Genomic DNA, 19,473 nt, shown 5'->3' with positions numbered 1-19,473 from the left:
TCCCTGGGTGGGGAAGACCCCGTGAACTGGGAAGATTATTATTTTTTTTCCCCCTGGAGAAGGAAATGGCAACCCACTCTAGTATTCTTGACTGGGAAATCCCATGGACAGAGGAGCTTTGCGGGTTACAGTCCCTGAGGTTGCAAGAGAGTCCTACTTAGCAACTCAGCGGGGGAAAGCCTGCTTATTCCCACTCTTTGACAATGTAAGTACAAGGAGATCAGAATAAAATTCAGTAAGTTCCTAAAATTATTTACATTCTGTAAGAGCACTGGAGAAGTCGTCTTAGCTGTATCATTGATAACGTTTTGAACAGCTTCTAGAGGAGAGGACTACAGGAAAGGAGATGGCTTGATATCAAAGAATTGAAAGGTCGACAAGGAGTCTTTAAACAACTTTGCTACAGTGATCTAACCACCATGTGACTGTGGAAAAGACCCCTTCCTTTGCCCTGGAACGTACCTTGCCTAGACATTTTGCTTATTATGAGCTCTACAGTGCGTTTAGGGACACTTGACAAGTGGGGAAGGAGAAATTTTGAGCTACAGTTCAAGACGTGAAGCTCTAATCACTGAACCATCCAAGCCCACGACGAAGGAAGAAAGAAAAATGCAATATTAAAGAGCACAAACCCTCGCTCTTCTCTCATATTCTGTAGTGACTGTCGAGTCATAAGGGAACTTTTCTTATCAATTTTAGCCGAGAATGGGACACGACAATCTTGAAACTAAGGGATAGCCGGCTACGCAGAAAGCCGAGTCTGTTCAGGACACCGTGGCGGAAGTTCTGTAGAAAGAGGTGTCCGTCCGCCACCCAAATACCAAGTCTCTGCTGTTTTCCAAAATGCTCACAAGCTCTCTGCGCCTATTGATTGCCAGTGCGTAGGAGCGGATTAAAAACCCGCAACTGTGATTTGAATGCGGTATTGGACGCTAGTTTCTTTGTGCACTGGATGTAGGAGAACTTACACCAAGCGCGCCAGGTGGGCAGGAGAAGGCTGTTTACTTCGGAACTCACTGGATTCTTCCTCTTGGAAGTTGGGCAAAGCCGTTTCTTAGCCCCCGCTGAGTTTAGGAACAATGTGCAAATGAATTGGAGCTGTCATCTCCCTTTCCTTGATTGATCCCGGGTGCGGGGTGGCAGCAGATTGGGGCGAGGAACAGTCTGGAATTCCCCTTTGTGTTCCCACCTCGACACTCTTGGGGCGCCGAGGGGAGTAGTTCGGTGTCCGAGGCCACTTTGGGAGCTCTGAGTAACAATTGGATGTTCTCTAGTCAGACTGCTAAGCTTGAAGCACAGGAACTACACTGCCCCCTTCTCTGGCTCCATCCTCATTCACCGTCTAGCCCCTAACTGCCTCAGGTAGTCGGGAGGCTGGCCAGGGAGTCTCCACCTACTCACGGGCGGCAGCCATTCGAAGCGCTCGGGAGCCTAGGGGTTGGGACCCATTGGCTGGGGGGCGCTGCCAGTCTCGGGAGTGTGGCGTGGTGGGGGTGGGGTTTCGGGCCGCCGCAGGTCCAGGCAGCTCACTGTTTGCAGGGTGGTGAGTGAGCTTGAGCGTAGCGTAAGCTCCGATACCGTAGACTTGCAAACAGTTCGGAGCGAGCGTGAGCGAGCCAGAGAGAGTGAGAGAGTGAGGGAGCGGGTATTAGGGGACCTAGAGGAGACTGAGCGAGAAAGCAAAGGCCTGAAGACCAAAGATTTGAGACTGAATGACCATGGCTGTCTCCGCACCTCCGGTAATCTCTGCAACTTCCAGCGGCGCAGGCGTCCCGGGGGGCTTGTTTCGGGCGGAACCCCTGTACTCGACGCCTGGAGAGCCTCCTCGTCTCACCCCCAGTGTGATCAACAGTTTCATGGCGAATAACCACGGCGGCAGCGCCGGGAGTGGAGGGGTCGGTAGTACCAGCGCAGGCAGCGGCAATACCAACACCAACGAGTGCCGGATGGTCGACATGCATGGGGTAAAGGTGGCTTCCTTCCTGATGGACGGCCAGGAACTGATTTGCCTGCCGCAAGCCTTTGATCTTTTCCTTAAACACCTGGTGGGAGGGTTGCATACGGTGTACACCAAGCTGAAGAGACTGGACATATCCCCGGTGGTGTGTACTGTTGAGCAGGTCCGGATCCTCCGCGGGCTGGGGGCCATCCAGCCCGGCGTCAACCGCTGCAAACTCATCACCAGGAAAGACTTCGAAACTTTGTTCATCGATTGCACCAATGCCAGGTGAGATTCTCGTTTCTTAGCTCTCTCTTCCCCCTTTGCCCTCTTCTGCGTGTCTCATCCTCTTCCAACTTTGTAGAGTGAGTTTTAACTAGCTTGCTCTACTCTTCAGGCTCTAAGTCGGTGGGAAAAAGAGGACTGGAAAGACTCATTAATTTCCTGTCGCTTCTAGTCCGAGCTCAGGGGCAGGGCTTGGGTCTAAGAAAGTCTCGTACAAACTTCAGTTTGCGGTCCTATACTGAAAGTTTCCAGCCTTTCGCCCTTATCTTGCACGGCTTTCTGGCTGCTTATGATTATTTGTTAATTTCTCTATTTGGTTTTCTTTCCTGTTAACTTGTGGCCATACGGGTCGGATAGATTTTTCTCTTGAACACGGACAACAAGGGCTTTCCGGAGGAGAGGGCTAGCTGAGCTGTAAACTGTGCTCCTAAGCTAGCAATCCAGAACACAGCATTTGGGGGATGCAGAGGGTCGGAAGTCTAGAATCCATCCCAGAGGATGATTCGTTCCCCATCCTGTATGTTTGTTGTGAGAATGCGTTGGTGTGTGATGGTGGTAGTGGTGGTGGTGTGTGTGTGTCTGTCTGTGAGAGAGAGCCAGTACGAGCTCATGAAGATGAGTGCTCATGCCTGCTGCGCAAAGCTTCCCCGTACACGATACAGGAAAGTCGATGGAGCCTTTTTTTTTTTTTAAAGAAGGATGGCAAGTGTAACTTTCCTGGGATCGACCCTTTGGGTCATCTGCAGAGGGCAATGTGGGGCATGAGCGGCGGGGCCGGGACCAAGTGGGGAGTGCAATAAAAGATGGCAGGTTTTCTAGAGAGGGTGCTTTCAGCTCTTCCCCCAGGCAAACAGTTGGAAGGATCCCATTCCCCCAAAGAGAGGATTCCCTAAATGGTGATGGTCAGCTTCTCTGGTTGTAAATGCACCTCCTTCGTAGTACAGCTTAGAATTACATTGTAGAACAAATATTCATTTGCATATGTCCATAAGTAAATTTTATCCAATGTTTGAGTTTTAAGAAAGTAAAGTATATTCAAGATCATTTAATTTTTTAAAGACTTGTAAATTGGTTTTCTTAGTATTTATTCCATCTCTAGTATAATAATATCTGTTAGGAAAGTACACATTTGGTAGGTGTGATTAGCATACAAACCAAACCACCATCACCAAGCTAAAGGGGGCAAACGGTTTTGTTGTGAAACAGCACTGCTGTTTGTCATTTTGCAGAAAACATCTGCAGAGGTAGATTTTCTCACAATGCAACTTTAAATCATAAGATCTCTGAGTTTGTGAACCAAAACTAACCCAGTTGACACATCTGCTGTAAAATCCAAATTACTATGTATAGTCGAAGTATACTGGCAACTTGTAGACAAACTGTTGCTGACTGCTACAATAAGATAATGCTACAGAACTTACAAGGGAACCTTTTGTTTTTCTTTTTTTCTCTTTGAGTAGTGTTCTCCTGGGATCTAGCAATTAAGCAGAAACTTATTCATATAAGAACTCCTACCTGAATCATATCTGGGGCTTAAAAGCCTGGCTTATTAGATCACATTTTTTTAAGGAAGATAGATGGCCTTAAAACACAAAGGATACCTGTTCCCTCAATAAAAGAAGCAATTATAGGTTTTAAGAGTAGAAAGGATATTTTATTTTGACCACAAAGCACTATGCTAATACCCAAACTCAGAGGATTACCAGGGACTTCAGATGAGGGTCATCTAGTTTATTTGTTGTCATTTGAAAAGACTTGAACAATTGTAGACCTGAAAACCTATCTTCTGTCCTCCTCCTTTCTCCTTTCCCTGGTTTCTCTTGCAAATGCCCACTCTTAAAGAGAAATGAACAATTATTACACATAGGAAATTCTACTTTCTTTAATAAATAATTTATACACCCTTGAGCAAAATCTATAATTTTCATTAAAAAAATAAATAGATTAACACTTTAATGTCATTTTGATGCTTCCCTCTGTAAATAGAAACTTTAATTTTTATTAGAGCTACTTACTAAAGGAAAAAATAATAAATTTCCCTGTATCCAGAATCAAGTGTTCTTATGCTATTTTTTAACCCTGTTATATGATGTGTTTTAGGTTATTATTTCTATTCAGTTATGTTTTATTTATTCCTTATCAAGCATTTACAATGCCAACTTTTTTGAGGGCTTAGATTGCTTTTGTGTATGTGCACATGTAAAAGTGATAGATAAATATTAAAAACATAAGAGGAAGCATATCTGAAATATGATGCATGTGCTTCCTACTGCAGTTTTTCTTTATGAGTATTTTATTGCATACATATTCTATAATTGTGTTACAAGTTTTGCAATATGTAATTGAAAAAATTTATGAAATATATTCTATGAATTCAATCTATAAATAAAGATGAGGAAAACTACTAGAAACCCCTATGTTGCAATTTCTAGACAGTAAACAGATCCTCAAAATTTCTGGAAAAAATCTAATTAACATTACCACATTTTGTCCTCATAATCATATAGTTAAAAAACTACAAAATATGATAATGCTTATAATGGATGCCTTATGACTTGAGGTAACTATTTACAGATGCATGTACCTTAAATAATTCCTTCCATCTGTGAAATTAGTACTTAGGTAAACATTACTTCCATGACTTTTCTATTCAGTGAAAAGAAAGGTGAAGGATGTAAATAGGAAAGAGGCCCAAGAGAGACAAAATAAAGTAGATGAGACGGAGACAGTAAGAGAAAAGAGATATAGGATATGAGCAGAATGATGCCATAAGATGGAGTGAAAGATGGATCAGAGGAGCTTATAGAGATGCCCAAAGAAGATGAGCAAAATACCAGTGGAGACTTGGCTAAAGAGAATTGTCATTTAGGACTCATGATTTCCTAGCATTTTAAGCTAAAAGGGGGGAGAAGTGCAAGGAACACCTATGTACTACTGTTCTTATTTGAAAAAAGCGATTCACCTTCTTCTCCTAATGGATCAATTTCCATACTGTATTGTTGAATGGAAGGCCTATCTGTAATGGTGTTGATGGCAATTTTCTTTTCCTACATAATAAACATTTCTGCCCTTCTTTGTCAGATAACTATGGAAGGATACAAGGTCTAATATGGGATATTTTAATTTGGAATGCTTCCTACACTATTCCAGAACACACTAAATAGACCACTTTAAAATTGGTCGTTTTCAGAGACCTTGAGGTGTTGCCACTGAAAATGAATGAGTAAAATACTTACTTACATAATCGTTTCTTTGATAGTACTGAAAGTCACAAAAATAGCTCAATCAGTGCCTTATATTAACAACTTTTATTAACTAATTATTAAAATATTCAAAGTTCTCTTCCCAGAAAAGATGTTGGAAAATAATACTTGCCTCAGCTACTAGAGAATAGAAAGACTGAAACTCTTGACTATTCATTGTTCTATTAAATGTCAGGCTTTATATCGCTGCAGTTGAAAATGGCTATCCAGGTATTTTTCCTTGATGCCCCTTAGCTTTAGAAATTAATTGTAAAGAAGATTATTTTGAGGGTTATTAAAAAAATGATGATTAAAAAGACCCAAACCAAATAGGAAAACTTGTTATCTTGTTTTAGATCTTTGTTTTTGCAGATAAAGCACTGTGATTATTTTCCATTTCTTGTCCAAGAGAGCTTAGAGTTTTAATATGATAGAGTCCGGGCAGATTCAGAAAGCAAATGTCTAAAATATCTCACTCTTATGCAATGGATTTTCCTTACTGAATTCTTCAAAGTTTAATATAGCAGTAAAATATTAAATTAATAATTGTTATTCAGTAAATGTGAAAAAACAACCAAAACATTTTAGTGTTATCTCTCTTTACCTATCTATATAAAAGTAAAATTGTTAAATTTCATAATCAGCATTTAATTTCATTTGAGGACCAACTGATTAAATGTTATTCAGTCATTTACATATAGTTAAATGGATGCTTAGACCACAATGTATGACTAAGAAAATATTTTAATGCACTTGGAGACATGATTCAACATATATTCAAATTAATATAATTCAGTTTTTTAATTAAAAATTTAAATGTTCCAGTCATGGTTTATTGTTATTCTGACTGTGTGAACAGAACATAAATGGGCTTCCATGTTAGAATAACTTTATGTGACTTATAGTGACTTTTATAACAATTTAAACCTACTACTTTCAAATACTATAAATATTTTAAAATAGTCAATGAGTTTGGCTTTGTACTCACACTTGATGAATATAGTTCATAATCCACAAAGCATAACAACTTTGAAAATAGATGTTTTCATTCATTGCAAGGTTAAGCAAAATCAAATTTTTGAAGAACTTGCATCACTTTCCTGGTCTAATATTTTGTATGACTTACATTTTCAGAAATGATAAAAAGGTTTTAGAAATTAATCTGGGTAATAAATGTGGGCATCTTAATTCATGGGATAATGAGGGGGGTAGTCATGTCTGTTAAAAGCAGTCACATAGTCAACAATGCACTGTCTTTTATTAGAGAATGATGTCAATATTATAATTAAAGCAGTATACTCATATGCCAGTCCACAGAACTTCCACGTGTACATTCATTTTAAAAGTACACTTCTGCATAAATAATAACTGTTGTATTTGTCTAATACTTTTGCTGGATTTCATATTTGCCCCAAAACTCATTAATAGGCAATGGGTATTACGTTAAAGATATGATGCATGGTATGATAGAGAATATCTTTGGATATTTATGTATGATTTTCATCTCAGTGTATATAGTACATGAATGCTAAAAAGTCATTAGGAAGTGATGGTCTTCAGAGATTAATGTTTAGGTGTTTTCATACAGGAATTCTCTAATACTTGTATAAAATAGCAAGTCTGAGTTGTTTGATGCATTATTAAATAAACTTATTTTGTCTTAATGAAATCTCTGCTAAGCTGCTAAGTTGCTTCAGTCGTGTCTGACTCTGTGTGACCCATAGACGGCAGCCCACCAGGCTCCCCTGTCCCTCAGATTCTCCAGGCAAGAACACTGGAGTGGGTTGCCATTTCCTTCTCCAATGCATGAAAGTGAAAAGTGAAAGTGAAGTCGCTCAGTCGTGTCCGACTCTTCTCGAACCCATGGACTGCAGCCCACCAGGCTCCTCCATCCATGGGATTTTCCAGGTTACTGGAGTGGGGTGCCATCGCCTTCTCTGAGTGAAATCTCTAGGTGTTTTAAAAGTGCTTCCAGCAGGCAACTGTAATTGTGAGACATTCTAATCATAGTACATTATATTTCAGTTGGTAACCTATATCTACAGTGTGCTTTATCTGATGCATTTCAAGAAACAAATGATTTCGACTTATCCATTCTATACATTTCAGATATACATTGAAACTGCCCTAATTGACAAAAACTGAAAATATCATGTTTTCAGAGGAAGGACATCAAACCTTTCTCCCAAAAGAAAAACAATTAGGTATTGATGATATTCTTGTTGCATATTCAAAAAGGTCTTTGGTAGCGTTTTTTTTCTTCCTTTTCTTCCCTTTCACCATCTCAACCTGCAAAACTCTTCACTGTCACTTCAGATCACACAATTCTAAAAAGATAAAACAACATTTAAACACATTTGCTTTGCTAGGGAAATTGAACATTTGCACCCAATAAGCCTGATTGTGGAACTGCATGCAAATTGTGTTTTGATTTATCTCTTTTACACTTTTTTCCTTTTGAATTGATCTTGCATTAATTTCACCAAGCAGCTCTGTGAGGCTGCAGATGTTGCCTTGTGTTTAATAAATCAATGAGACAGATCTGAATCACTTCAGATGGATTCTCTGCTCGGTTTGATGTCTAGATGTTATTCTTAGCTTGTTATCATGACAGATGCATTAATGTTCCCATACACTGCCAGCAATGTCAAAGAGATCGAAGCTTTTAAAGCAGCGGCATCCCTTTTTCCATTTTCTACTTTAGAACAACTAAATTTATTTTATTTTATTTAGGAATCAAAGAAAAATATCAAACCAATCATAAGTTTCTTCATGGGAAAGATTCTTAATTTTCATGCTATATTAACTCTTCCAAAATGGTGGAAATCAATATCTTAAAACCTAAATATAGGGTAGCTGCTTAATAAATAGTGCCTCCACATTAATATTTAATCATGGTAGGAAAAATGAGAATAAGTAATATATGATTGGGACACATTGAAAGTATCACTATAAATAGAATAATGCTGTATCCAAATTGATTAAAGAAGGGTGTTAGTTTTTAAATCCTTACTAATAAGCTTCTTGTTGGCTTAATGCAGCTGCAGTAAACTCTTACCAAAGGATTTAGAACGTCAGGATTTAATATTTCTTTTTAGTAGTAAGGAGACAGCTTGTCCATTGTGTATTCATCATTTCCTCACTTTACAGTGCTGAAAATCTTAGAAAATTTTATTTTATTTTAGTATATCGCAGCTGTTTATATTTTGGGGTCATTATAAATTAAAAATCATTCAGTAACAATAAATGCTACTTTTATAATTTACTTTCTTAAACTGTAGAAACACATATGCACACTGAAAGGTACTTTGTATAACTCTAGTGAACTTTATTACCTACCTGCATTTACTATCATCACTATCATGTTTTATTTCATTTCATTCATGGCATCCTTGCTTTGGTTTTTGGAGAGAAACAATTGTGTTAATTGTTGTGAAATATTTTGAGTTTAATGTTGTCAGTGTTATAACTTTTAAAGTTAATCTCTGATGTTTGAAAATACAAATTTTAGAAAGGATATTCATTTTTTTTTCTTCTTCAACTTTCTGAAGAATGTATATTTTTAAAAATCAGCTCTCAGAGGTAGTTCTCTTTGCAGGCCTTTACAGTATTCTTCCATCAAATTTTTACTGTTAGCTTTATTTGAATAGGAAGACAGGTAACTATTAACTGATATTATTGAGGTCTCAAATTCTTCAGGACATTTTTATCTGCAGTGTTAGGCTAATCTTGGAAGCTTAGGATACATGTTATGATATGCAGTATAATTTAAAAATAAGTTTATAAGTAAGTTGACTAAATTATGGATAAGAGTTAGCTTTTTTTTTTTTTCATACTTTGCTTAAACCGTGGGAATGTCTTCATTGTGAAGTCTTGCCACATCCTTCTTTAAAGATAAATTTATATATTAGAATTGGGAAAATTATTATATTGAGAATGTGAATATAAGATGCAATATACATGGATTTATGCAAAATTGAATATAACATAGCTAAACAGCAAATGGATACATTTATCACTATCTAAAATGATATACCTAGAATAAAACTGAATTTGTCACATAAAACAAAACCTTGGATTTGTAATAATAATTTCTGAGGAGTTATCTTTAACTTCAGTAATATTTATAGTAAAATTTTAATAAGTCTGATGTCATATACATCTAGGCACCTAATTCACATTTGTTTAATGAATACAGTCATGGACACATACACATTTACTCTTCTCATTAGAATTCTTTGCACAAATTGCTGTGCTTAAAAAAAAAAAAACTAAGTAGTTACATAAAATGTACAATTATAAAAAGACACTATCCTAAAATTTAATTCCTTTATAAAACCATTTGTAATCATGCCATAAAATTTTCACAAGTACATTAAAGCTATACAAATCTATTATATGAAGTTAGAATGTTTAAATGAAATATATCTGTAAAGAAAGTATGACTTCTTGACATTTTCTTTTAGTGAAAACCCATAGGAGATGTTCTAATACTACTATAAAATGATTCTCAACTATTTCGATTTATACTACTTGATATCAGCACTAAACCAGGCAGTTGACTTTTGATATTTTTTCAAAGTGTTTATAAAAAATGAGTTGCTAAGAAGAGGGTTTTCCTCCATTCTATCTATAGTTTGTGAATAGAAAGAGGAATACTTAACTATAGTGATTTATTTTCTTCTTGAATAATCTCAGGACCCATCCAATTGCAATAAAAATTTGCATGAAGTGTCCCCCTCTCACCCCCATTTAAAGAAATAGCTAAACTTTTTCAGGTGTAATTAATTTTGAAGAGTAACATTTCCTTTCATCTAAGACCCCTGAGGTTGAAACTACTCATATGCAGGTACTATTCTAACTCATTACAATTATTTAGTTTATTAGATCAAATCGTGGTAAAAACTTTGTAATTAAACTGCTGGAGTTTAAAAAATAATGAACCATGTTAATTTTATTTCTAAATAACCTTTTTATTTTTAAACAAGCTGCTTAATAGTGTATAATATAGTGTGTATGTTAAGGTAAACATTCAATTGTAATTGTGTCCAATGATCTTATCAGATTGCTGGCAACTGCTAGCTGGTAACAGCATTTAGTCTACATTTAGTCTATCTGCTATTTATGTAATGTTGAAAAAAAGTAATATTGATCTGTCTCCAGATTAAAGTTTGAAATGGACAACAGCCTGAATACAAAGGGCTTTTTTTTTTTTTTATGATTTCTCAGCTTGCTATTGATCTCCTAGTTTTATTGCATTCATTATTTATTTAAAGAATTTGCAAGCTAAACATAACGTTAAGCTAGTTTGCACACAGGGACTACACTTAGGAAATTGAATGGAAATTGCATTAGAGATGAACATCTGTGCTATTTTTCCACTCATGTGTTTATGGGTTTGTATAAAAGGTGTATTGGATTAACAGTTATAACCATTATAGCTTACAGCAATATGATTTGGAGCTTTTAGTTATTTTGGAAGAAGTTTGTCTCTTACTTGCTTATTTAAGAAGTAATATCATCATAAACAATATTTAGATAAATTTATTTGTTAATGCATTATCTACATTATACATCAATTGTTTTATTGAAATAAAAACATTAAAAAAATTCAGACTTAATTATCATATAAGACTATACTATCTCTTAATGGCTTTTGACAGTAGGATACATAGGTGCTATTTACACAGTACCTATTTTAAGAATGTTGAGTTTAATGCCATATTAAAGCCCATCAAATTCACAGAAATGGTATAAAAATTGCAATGTGACCATCCATAAAATGTGATTATATATGTATGTTAGGCCTTGATCCTTCTGAAAGGATAATAAACATTCAAACACTGAGGGCTTGCTTTATATAACACTATAGACAATATGGTGGGATGCTTTATGATATGGTTTCCCCCTTGAATTCAATCCAAGGAATTTTAATTATAAAATCTCAAGAGGAATTCATCTGAAATAGTTCCCTGGAGGACATAAGTTAAACCCTAGTGTATCTTTATTGAAATATTGTCTTTAATCTGTAGACATTTGGAAAACTTATTCTGTCCACTTAATTATTAGAATTTAAATAAAAATATCTTCACAATAATTTTGATCTCTCATGATTAGATTTGTTGTAATGGAGTGTGTGTGTGTGTATACAGTATATTCTGTGGTGCCAGGCGGTGTTCTAGGTGAAGAGAGTGAACACCACAGTCTCTTCTCTCATGGAACTTATATTCTGGAATCATGCTGTCTTTAGCTTAGGGTATATAAAGTCTATATCCCCCCTTTTATATTTGTTAAGTTGTGAAATCTTTGAGATTACAAATTTTTGCCTTATCCATTGTTGAGTAATCCTTAAATATCTTGTATCTGCCTGTGTGCTATATCAGTAACACTAGAATTTTTTCAGTCTTTAGAATTATACCAGAAAGGTCAAACTAAAAATAGTTATTAATATAGAAAATATTTTAGTTTTATGTGTTACTTATGGTATAAATATATAAAATACTCATCAAGAGGAACTGGGAATAAAATATGTATTTCCATTTAAGAATGGCTGCAGTTAATTCACTTTAGTAACTTTTCTCTGACATATAGTATTTTTGCAAGGGTTATGAGTCCTTAAAAATGCATAAAATTAGTTATTCTATGAGGCACAAGTTTTTATAGTAGAATGTGTAACTGTGGATTAGAAAAACATGGGTTTTTTTCTCCATGTAAAGAAGCTTGCCTTCGTTTATGTTAGTTTTAAATAGATTCTCAATTTAAGAGTTTGATGTGCTTTTATATGTAGTCCTATACAATATTATGTGCCAAAAACTAAAACAGAGATGAGAAAAAATTATTTGTTTTTATTTGTTCAGAGTACATTGACCCTTACATGTATTACATTTAAACATAAATAACTCTGGAAAATTATAAACATCTATAATTAAATGTTAATATTAAGCTTTCTGCCTTGAAAATAGCCTATGATCTGTTAAACTTCTAAATGTATTTTATAAAAATGTTTATGAGTACCCTCTGGGTTTTTACTTGAGGAAGACAAAAGGGGAGTGCATTCATACAAAGAAATTTACTGCATAGTACATTTTATGCACAGTACACAAATTTTTGCTCTCATTTTATAACTCAATTAGAATATTCAATTTGAATACACATATCATATACATACTATATATATAGTGTATATATGTGTGTGTATGTATATGTAATATGTATATATTATATATTTCCAATTCAACCCATTTGTCACCTCACTTCAACAGATATTAAATAAGTTCCTACTATTAGTCTGTACCAGGATACTTATCAAGGGGAGAGGAGTGATCTTAAGAATTATCCAAATGCTTTGTCTCATCTCCAGATTACCTTGGTAGAATTTTGTTGTTATATGGTTGACTCTCAGCTAACCTACATTAATGCAAGGAACAGTAAATGATGTATACAATTCAAAATTGTGGAAAATTAGCATAACATTAATTAGGCTTTGTAGTACATTATGAAATGTTTATGGTACCTGTCTAAATTTATCTTGCTTATTCTACTATTAAATTGTATTCACATTTTATAAATATTCACTGGTGGGAAGGAGAGATAGACCAGAAACATACTAAGGTTGAATTCAATCTGAAATTAAATGCTTCATGTAGAAAACATCTGAAATGAACAAAGCATAAACAGACATTGAGCTTATATGTCATAGCTAACAGCTGTGTACTGGATCATGTTAGTGCTTAACTAAATTAGTATGTTTTGTTTGAATTTATTTTTATATTCTCCATGTAAACATTTATCCATTTAATGGATGCAGTACTCATTATAGCTATTAGTAAATCAAAACCTGGAAAACTGCATGAGTTCAGTTGTTGGCTTTAACCTTGTTTCCTGTGCTTTGGACCCCTAAACAACCATCTTCCATTTAATAGGGGCTTCCCTTGTGGCTCAGAGAAGGCAATGGCAACCCACTCCAGTATTCTTGCCTAGAAAATCCCATGGACGGGGGAGCCTGGTAGGCTGCAGTCCATGGGGTCGCTAGGAGTCGGGCACGACTGAGCGACTTCACTTCCCTCGTGGCTCAGTTGGTAAAGAATCCACCTGCAATGTGGGAGACCTGGGTTCAATCCCTGGGATAGGAAAATCCCCTGGAGAAGGGAAAGGCTACCCACTGCAGTATTCTGGCCTGGAGAATTCCATGGACTGTATAGTCCATGGGGTCTCAAAGAGTTGGACATGGCCGAGCGACTTTCACTATAAATTAAATAAACATGTATTGACATCAGAGGAATCATGGCTTTTGAGTTAAAACACACTGATGAGTATAGTGCTAAATCAAATTTTTGTGAAGTGTTTCTATTCTGTGATTGGAATAATTGACATTCCACTTGCAGTTTGAAAAATGTAATGCTGATCATGTCCTGCAAGAGTGGCCATTTTGATGATGGGTACATGTTGAGCATTGTGGTCTCTGAAGAGAGTAGTAACTGTTCCAGAGATTAATTGATACAAGTACTGTAGGATAGCCACTTTCTTGCATTTGTTTTGGATTGGCCCTTGTCATACTAGAAGACTGACAGATTTTTGTTATTTTAGGGCCGTATTCTTTTTCATGAGGTTGTATGTTTACATAATCTCCATTCTGTCAGTCTAAAGCTTTTCTTATTCTTTTCAGTTTAGCCCCAGTGAATTGAATAACTGCTCTTCTGTGTATTGTTTCATTTTTTTTCCCCAAGCGGGCTCTCAGTTTTTAAATGTAAATACAACTCAAGAAATTCAGATTTTTAGATCTTTTTCTGTCTTAGTGGAAAAAATGTAGAAGTGTCCGTCAAAGAAGGGGCCGTGGAGCTCAATACTTTAAAGTTTTCTGTCCAATTAGAAGAACTCTTGATTTTAAACATAGGAGAACTATATACTTTGGGTGATGCTAACATTGATGTAGTACCATTTAGGCATGAACAAAGGAATGAAGCTAAATAAGAGTGAAGAAAACTTGAGAAAATATTTCTCATGGAAATATTGAATGAATCAGGAACTATTGATATTTAGATGACAGATGAGAAGTAGGTAGTATAATGTGGACTGAAGAAGGCCTTTCCACAGATCTGTTGAATGAATTATTTCCTTTAATTGCATTCATTTTATTCTAGTGGTTAGTTTAAGCAGATTCATGAATAGGAACAGCAAGTATAAAAATATTAACTGTGAGTAAAAATAAAAACACTAATGGCAAAATGTGGAAATGTTATTCTATTTGAGGTGAGCTGGTAGTATTTGAAACCATGACAGAATATTTGCATATATGTTGTCACTAAAATAATATTCCTTTACTATACTAGTAAATGTTACATTAGTTTCTAAAATATTTTATGCAGTGTCCAACTATATTTCCTCTGTAAGTTGCTTACTATTATTGGTCTATCAGCCTGATTCTAGCTTGCCATAGCACATTTTTGAAACACATGTTGAGTATGAATTTATTAAAAAGGGTTACATTTTGCCTTTGGGTATGTGTGTGAAGTTTTTATGGTATTTAAGATTAAGTTTGCATTTTAAGGAGTAATTTGAACCACTGCATTCAAGATTGTTTAATGAACATTAAAATTTGAATTAAAGAACATCAAAGTGGCATTTTTATAGTTAATAAGTACAGTAAAGTTTAAATATTTCCTTCATGCCTTCTCCTTGAAAATATATCTGCAAGTTTAAAATTACTAGCTAGGTGTAATAGTAAAAACTTTACATGTATGTACTGGTTTATGGTTTATATAGTGATTTCTTATACATTAGCTCATTTAATCTAATCTTAGTTTATTTTTATAATTTTTTTGTGAAATTTCTAAATTTTTAATAAACAGATGGCTGATCACTGTACAACATGATACTTCTGGGCATCACTTAATCTCATTTAGACTCTTTTTCCCCTCAATGCTAAATCAGCATCATCCATAGTTATAATGAAACTTATAGTGCTTCTAGGGAATAATAGTAACTTAAATTTGTGCAGAAGTTCACAGGCTGCAAAGCTTAATCATACACTATCTGCATTTATCCTCACAGCAATTCTACAAAGCATGTCATCTGATTGTGAATTTAGGAGAGAAAATTCAAATATAGGTAAGGAAAATGAATTGCTTAAGGCCATAGAATCTAGTACAAGCAGATACAGTCCTTGAACCTAAACTTCTGTTTTATCTCCTCTGGTACATTATTATGCTCTCTATGTTGTCTGAAGTATTAAGTCTTGAGAGACAGACTTGAAAAAAAAGTTTTGTTTAGGGGTGGATTGTTGCAGTTAGTCAGGAAATTATGGAAAAAACTAGTGGTAGGAGATAGAGATAAACTAGTAGGAAAGAGAGGCACTACACAGGAGCTTCCCTAGAATGTTTTCAGGATGCATGTTTGATGGGACATACTGATTTTTAATGATGATGTTTTCAGAAATACAGTAACTGAACTCCCTCTGTGGAGACTCAGTTCCATATAAATGTACAGAAAGATTTTGGGAATCAACAAAAACATTTTGAATGAAAAAGTGAAAGGAATAGTAATTCAAGAAAGTGTATAGAAATGGCAGTAATTCATCAAAGCATAATATTGTAAGAATTTATGATGATGGGATCTATTAGTAGTTACTAAAATAACGAATTGTCTCTCGTGTCTGAAATACTATGCTAGCATCGGTGGGTAAGTTCAGAGAGATTTAAATCTTACTGTAGAGACAAGGCATAAACACATAAAAAAGATTACTAGTTGTTCATTCATTCATCAGATAGCTGTTGAGTGACTATTATGTGTCAAGCATTCTTCTAGGTGCTTGGGATATATTTGTTAAAAATAAAGATTCTTGTCCCTGAGAAGAGGATTATATTCTAGGGTATGGTGGTATGGATGTGTGTGGGTGGCTCAGTCGCTAAGTTGTGTCTGACTCTTTGTGACTGCATGACTGTAGCCTTCCAGGCTCCTCTGTCCATGGGATTCTCCAGGCAAGAATACTGGAGTGGGTTGCCATTCCCTCCTCCAGGGGATCTTCTCGACCCAGGGATCGAACCCATGTCTCCTGCATTGGCAAGTGGATTCTTTACACTGAGCCACCTTGTAGTATGGATGAGGAAGACAATAAACAGTATGCATAATAAATAAGTAAATTATACTGTATGTTAGACGGTGGTAAGTGCTATGGAAAATATAGAGCAAATAGAGCAAAGTAAGGGTATGGCAGGCAGGATTGGAGTTGGTTGCAGTTTTGTTTTTTTTTTTTTTTTTACTTTACAATTCTGTATTGGTTTTGCCATACATTGACATGAATCCACCACGGGTGTACATGCGTTCCCAAACCTGAACCCCCCTCCCACCCCCCTCCCCACAACATCTCTCTGGGTCATCCCCGTGCACCAGCCCCAAGCGTGCCGTATCCTGCATCAGACAAATGGGTACTATAGGCCTCATTGAGAACATGAGCTTTGTTCACAGAGGGATGTTAGCCTAGCCAAATCTGAAGAAAGTGTTTCAGGCTGAGAAAACAGTTTGGCCAAAAGCCCTAAAATATGGCTTTGGCTACTAGCATGGCTAGTAGGTTTGAGGAATAGTAGGGAGGCTAGTTTGGCTGGAGTGAAGTGATTGAGGGGAATAGTAAGAACAAGATTTAAATGGTAATGTTGGGAGGGGGTTATATAGGACCTTTTAGGACATTTTGAGGACTTTGAATGAAATAGGGAGTCACTGCAGAGTTTTGAGCATGGCTATCACATGATTTGACCTAGGTTTCTAAATGGTGACTGGCTACTAGATTGAGAACAGGCTTCAAATGGGGGCAATGTAGAAGCAGTTATGATGCTACTGCAGTGAACAAGGAGAGAGATGGTGGTGGCTTAGACCATTGTGATAGAGTATGCTGCTGCTGCTAAGTCACTTAAGTCGTGTCCAACTCTGTGCGACCCCATAGACGGCAGTCCTCCAGGCTCCTCTGTCCCTGGGATTCTCCAGGCAAGAACACTGGAGTGGGTTGCCATTTCCTTCTCCAATGCATGAAAGTGAAAAGTGAAACTGAAGTCACTCAGTTGTGTCTGACTCTTAGCGACCCCATGGACTACAGCCTACCAGGCTCCTCCATCCATGGGATTTTCCAGGCAAGAGTACTGGAGTGGGGTGCCATTGCCTTCTCTGGTGATAGAGTATAGATAGTAAGAATTGGTCAGATTCTAGATAAGTTTTGAAAATAAAACCAACAGAATTTCCTGACTGAGCTAGGAACTAGACACTGAGTGTGAGCAAAAGAAGAGTTACTGAAAACTCCCAAGATTTTGGTCTGAGCAACTGGAAGGATGAGTTTTCCATCATTTATGAAGGGGAAGGCTGTATGTGGAGCAGGTTTGGGGAGAAAGTTCAGGTGTTTCGTTTTATGTGTGTTAGTTTTTAGATACATTTTAGCCTTTTCAGCCTTTTAGAGTAGTCATTGGATATATATATATAAATATATCGAGAGAGAGATATATATATAAATATATATATATCGAGAGAGAGAGAGAGAGAGAGATAGTCTGGTGTTTAAAAGAAATATCTAATCAGGAAATACAAATTTTGGACAGGAGTGACTATACATAGAAAAAAGAAGAGTTTTAAGTACTAAGTTCTGGGTCTCACCAAGATAAAGAGATTAGGGAAAAGAGAAATTAACAAAAGCCTAAGAAGGAACATGCAGTGAAGTAGGAGGAATACCAAGGGAGAATGATGTTCTTGAAAGCTAAGCACAAAAAATATATCAAAAAGGAGGCAGTGATCAACCATATCAAATGCTGTTGATAAGCCAAAAGCCATGACTGAACATTGGCCATTGGATGTAGAAATGGATGTCATTAGTGAGCTTTATGAGAGCAGTTTTAGTAGAATAATAAGAATGAAAAGTCTAAGTGATGTGTTTAAGAGAGATCAGGAGGTGAATTGGAAGCAAAGTGTATAGATAATTGTTTCCAGGTGGGAGGGAGTAGCTTGAGAGTAGGGGAGAATGAAATAAGAGTGGAGTAGGAAATGGCAACCCACCCCAGTATTGTTGCCTGTAAAAGTCTATGGACAGAGGAGCCTGGCAGGCTACATGGGGTTGCAAAGAGTCGACACAACTGAGCAGCAGAGCACAAACAAGAGCCCACCTTAACCCAGATTGATCTCCTCTCAAAATCCACAATCACGTGTACAAAGATTTTTTTTCCAAATCAGGTCCCCTTTGTAGGTTCTGGGGGTTACAACTTGGGCATACTTTTAGGGCCGCTATTAAACCTGCTGCAGTCAGATAAGGAAAAAAAAAAAGAATGAAATAAGAGGTTATAGCATGTGCTATTAGAAATAATACATTAGAAATTAAGAAAAATGATGTTGTAGTATTGCTGAAGTGATATTCTTTTTTTAAAAAGGGAATATTTATTAATTTTATTTTTGGCTGTATTGGGTCTTTGTTGCTTTACTTGGGTTTTCTTTAGTTGCCTCAAGCGGGGGCTACTCTCTAGTTGTGGTACAGGCTTCTCATTGAGGTAGCTTCACCTATTGCAGAGCATGGGCTCTAGGGCATGCTGGCTTCAGTAGTTGTGGTGAATGGGCTCCAGAGCATGAAGAATTCAGTAGTCGTGATGCACGGGCTTGGTTACCCTGCAGCATGTGGGATTTTCCCAGACCAAGGATCCAACCTGTGTCCCCTGCCTTGGCAGGCAGATTCTTAACCACTGGATCACCAGAGAAGTCCCTGAAGTGATATTCTTGAATAGGAGAGAGCATATAGGATCTAGTGCGCAAGCAGAGGCATTGGGTTTAGGTAGGAGCAAGGTTAGTGTATTTTCATTAACAGATGGTGGAGATTTTGGTTGCTCTGGTTTAAGGACTCCATGAAAGTCGTTTTCTGATTGTTTCAATATTCCCAGTGGAGTGGGAAACAAGTCATTCGTTAAGAATGAGGATTGAAAAGGAAGTTTTGGAGATTTGAGGGAAAAGACAAAATGTGAAATAGCCATCTATATGAGTAGGAGAGTA

At 36.5% G+C, this 19,473-nt stretch overlaps 1 protein-coding gene across 1 annotated transcript in view; it reads left to right on the top strand.

Moving 5' to 3' along the window:
* Positions 1-1,532: 1,532 nt before the first annotated feature.
* The window catches only part of DACH2 (dachshund family transcription factor 2), an 816,985-nt gene continuing 799,044 nt past the window's right edge, over positions 1,533-19,473 (top strand). Inside the window, exon 1 of the mRNA XM_040265310.1 lies at positions 1,533-2,227. Coding sequence (XP_040121244.1) covers positions 1,713-2,227 — 515 coding nt within the window. The 5' untranslated portion in view covers positions 1,533-1,712. The remainder of the gene's footprint in view (positions 2,228-19,473) is intronic.

Source organism: Oryx dammah, unplaced genomic scaffold (assembly GCF_014754425.2).
Source record: "Oryx dammah isolate SB20612 unplaced genomic scaffold, SCBI_Odam_1.1 HiC_scaffold_23, whole genome shotgun sequence".
Taxonomy (NCBI): Eukaryota; Metazoa; Chordata; class Mammalia; order Artiodactyla; family Bovidae; genus Oryx; species Oryx dammah.
This window is presented reverse-complemented; position numbering and strand designations above follow the sequence as displayed.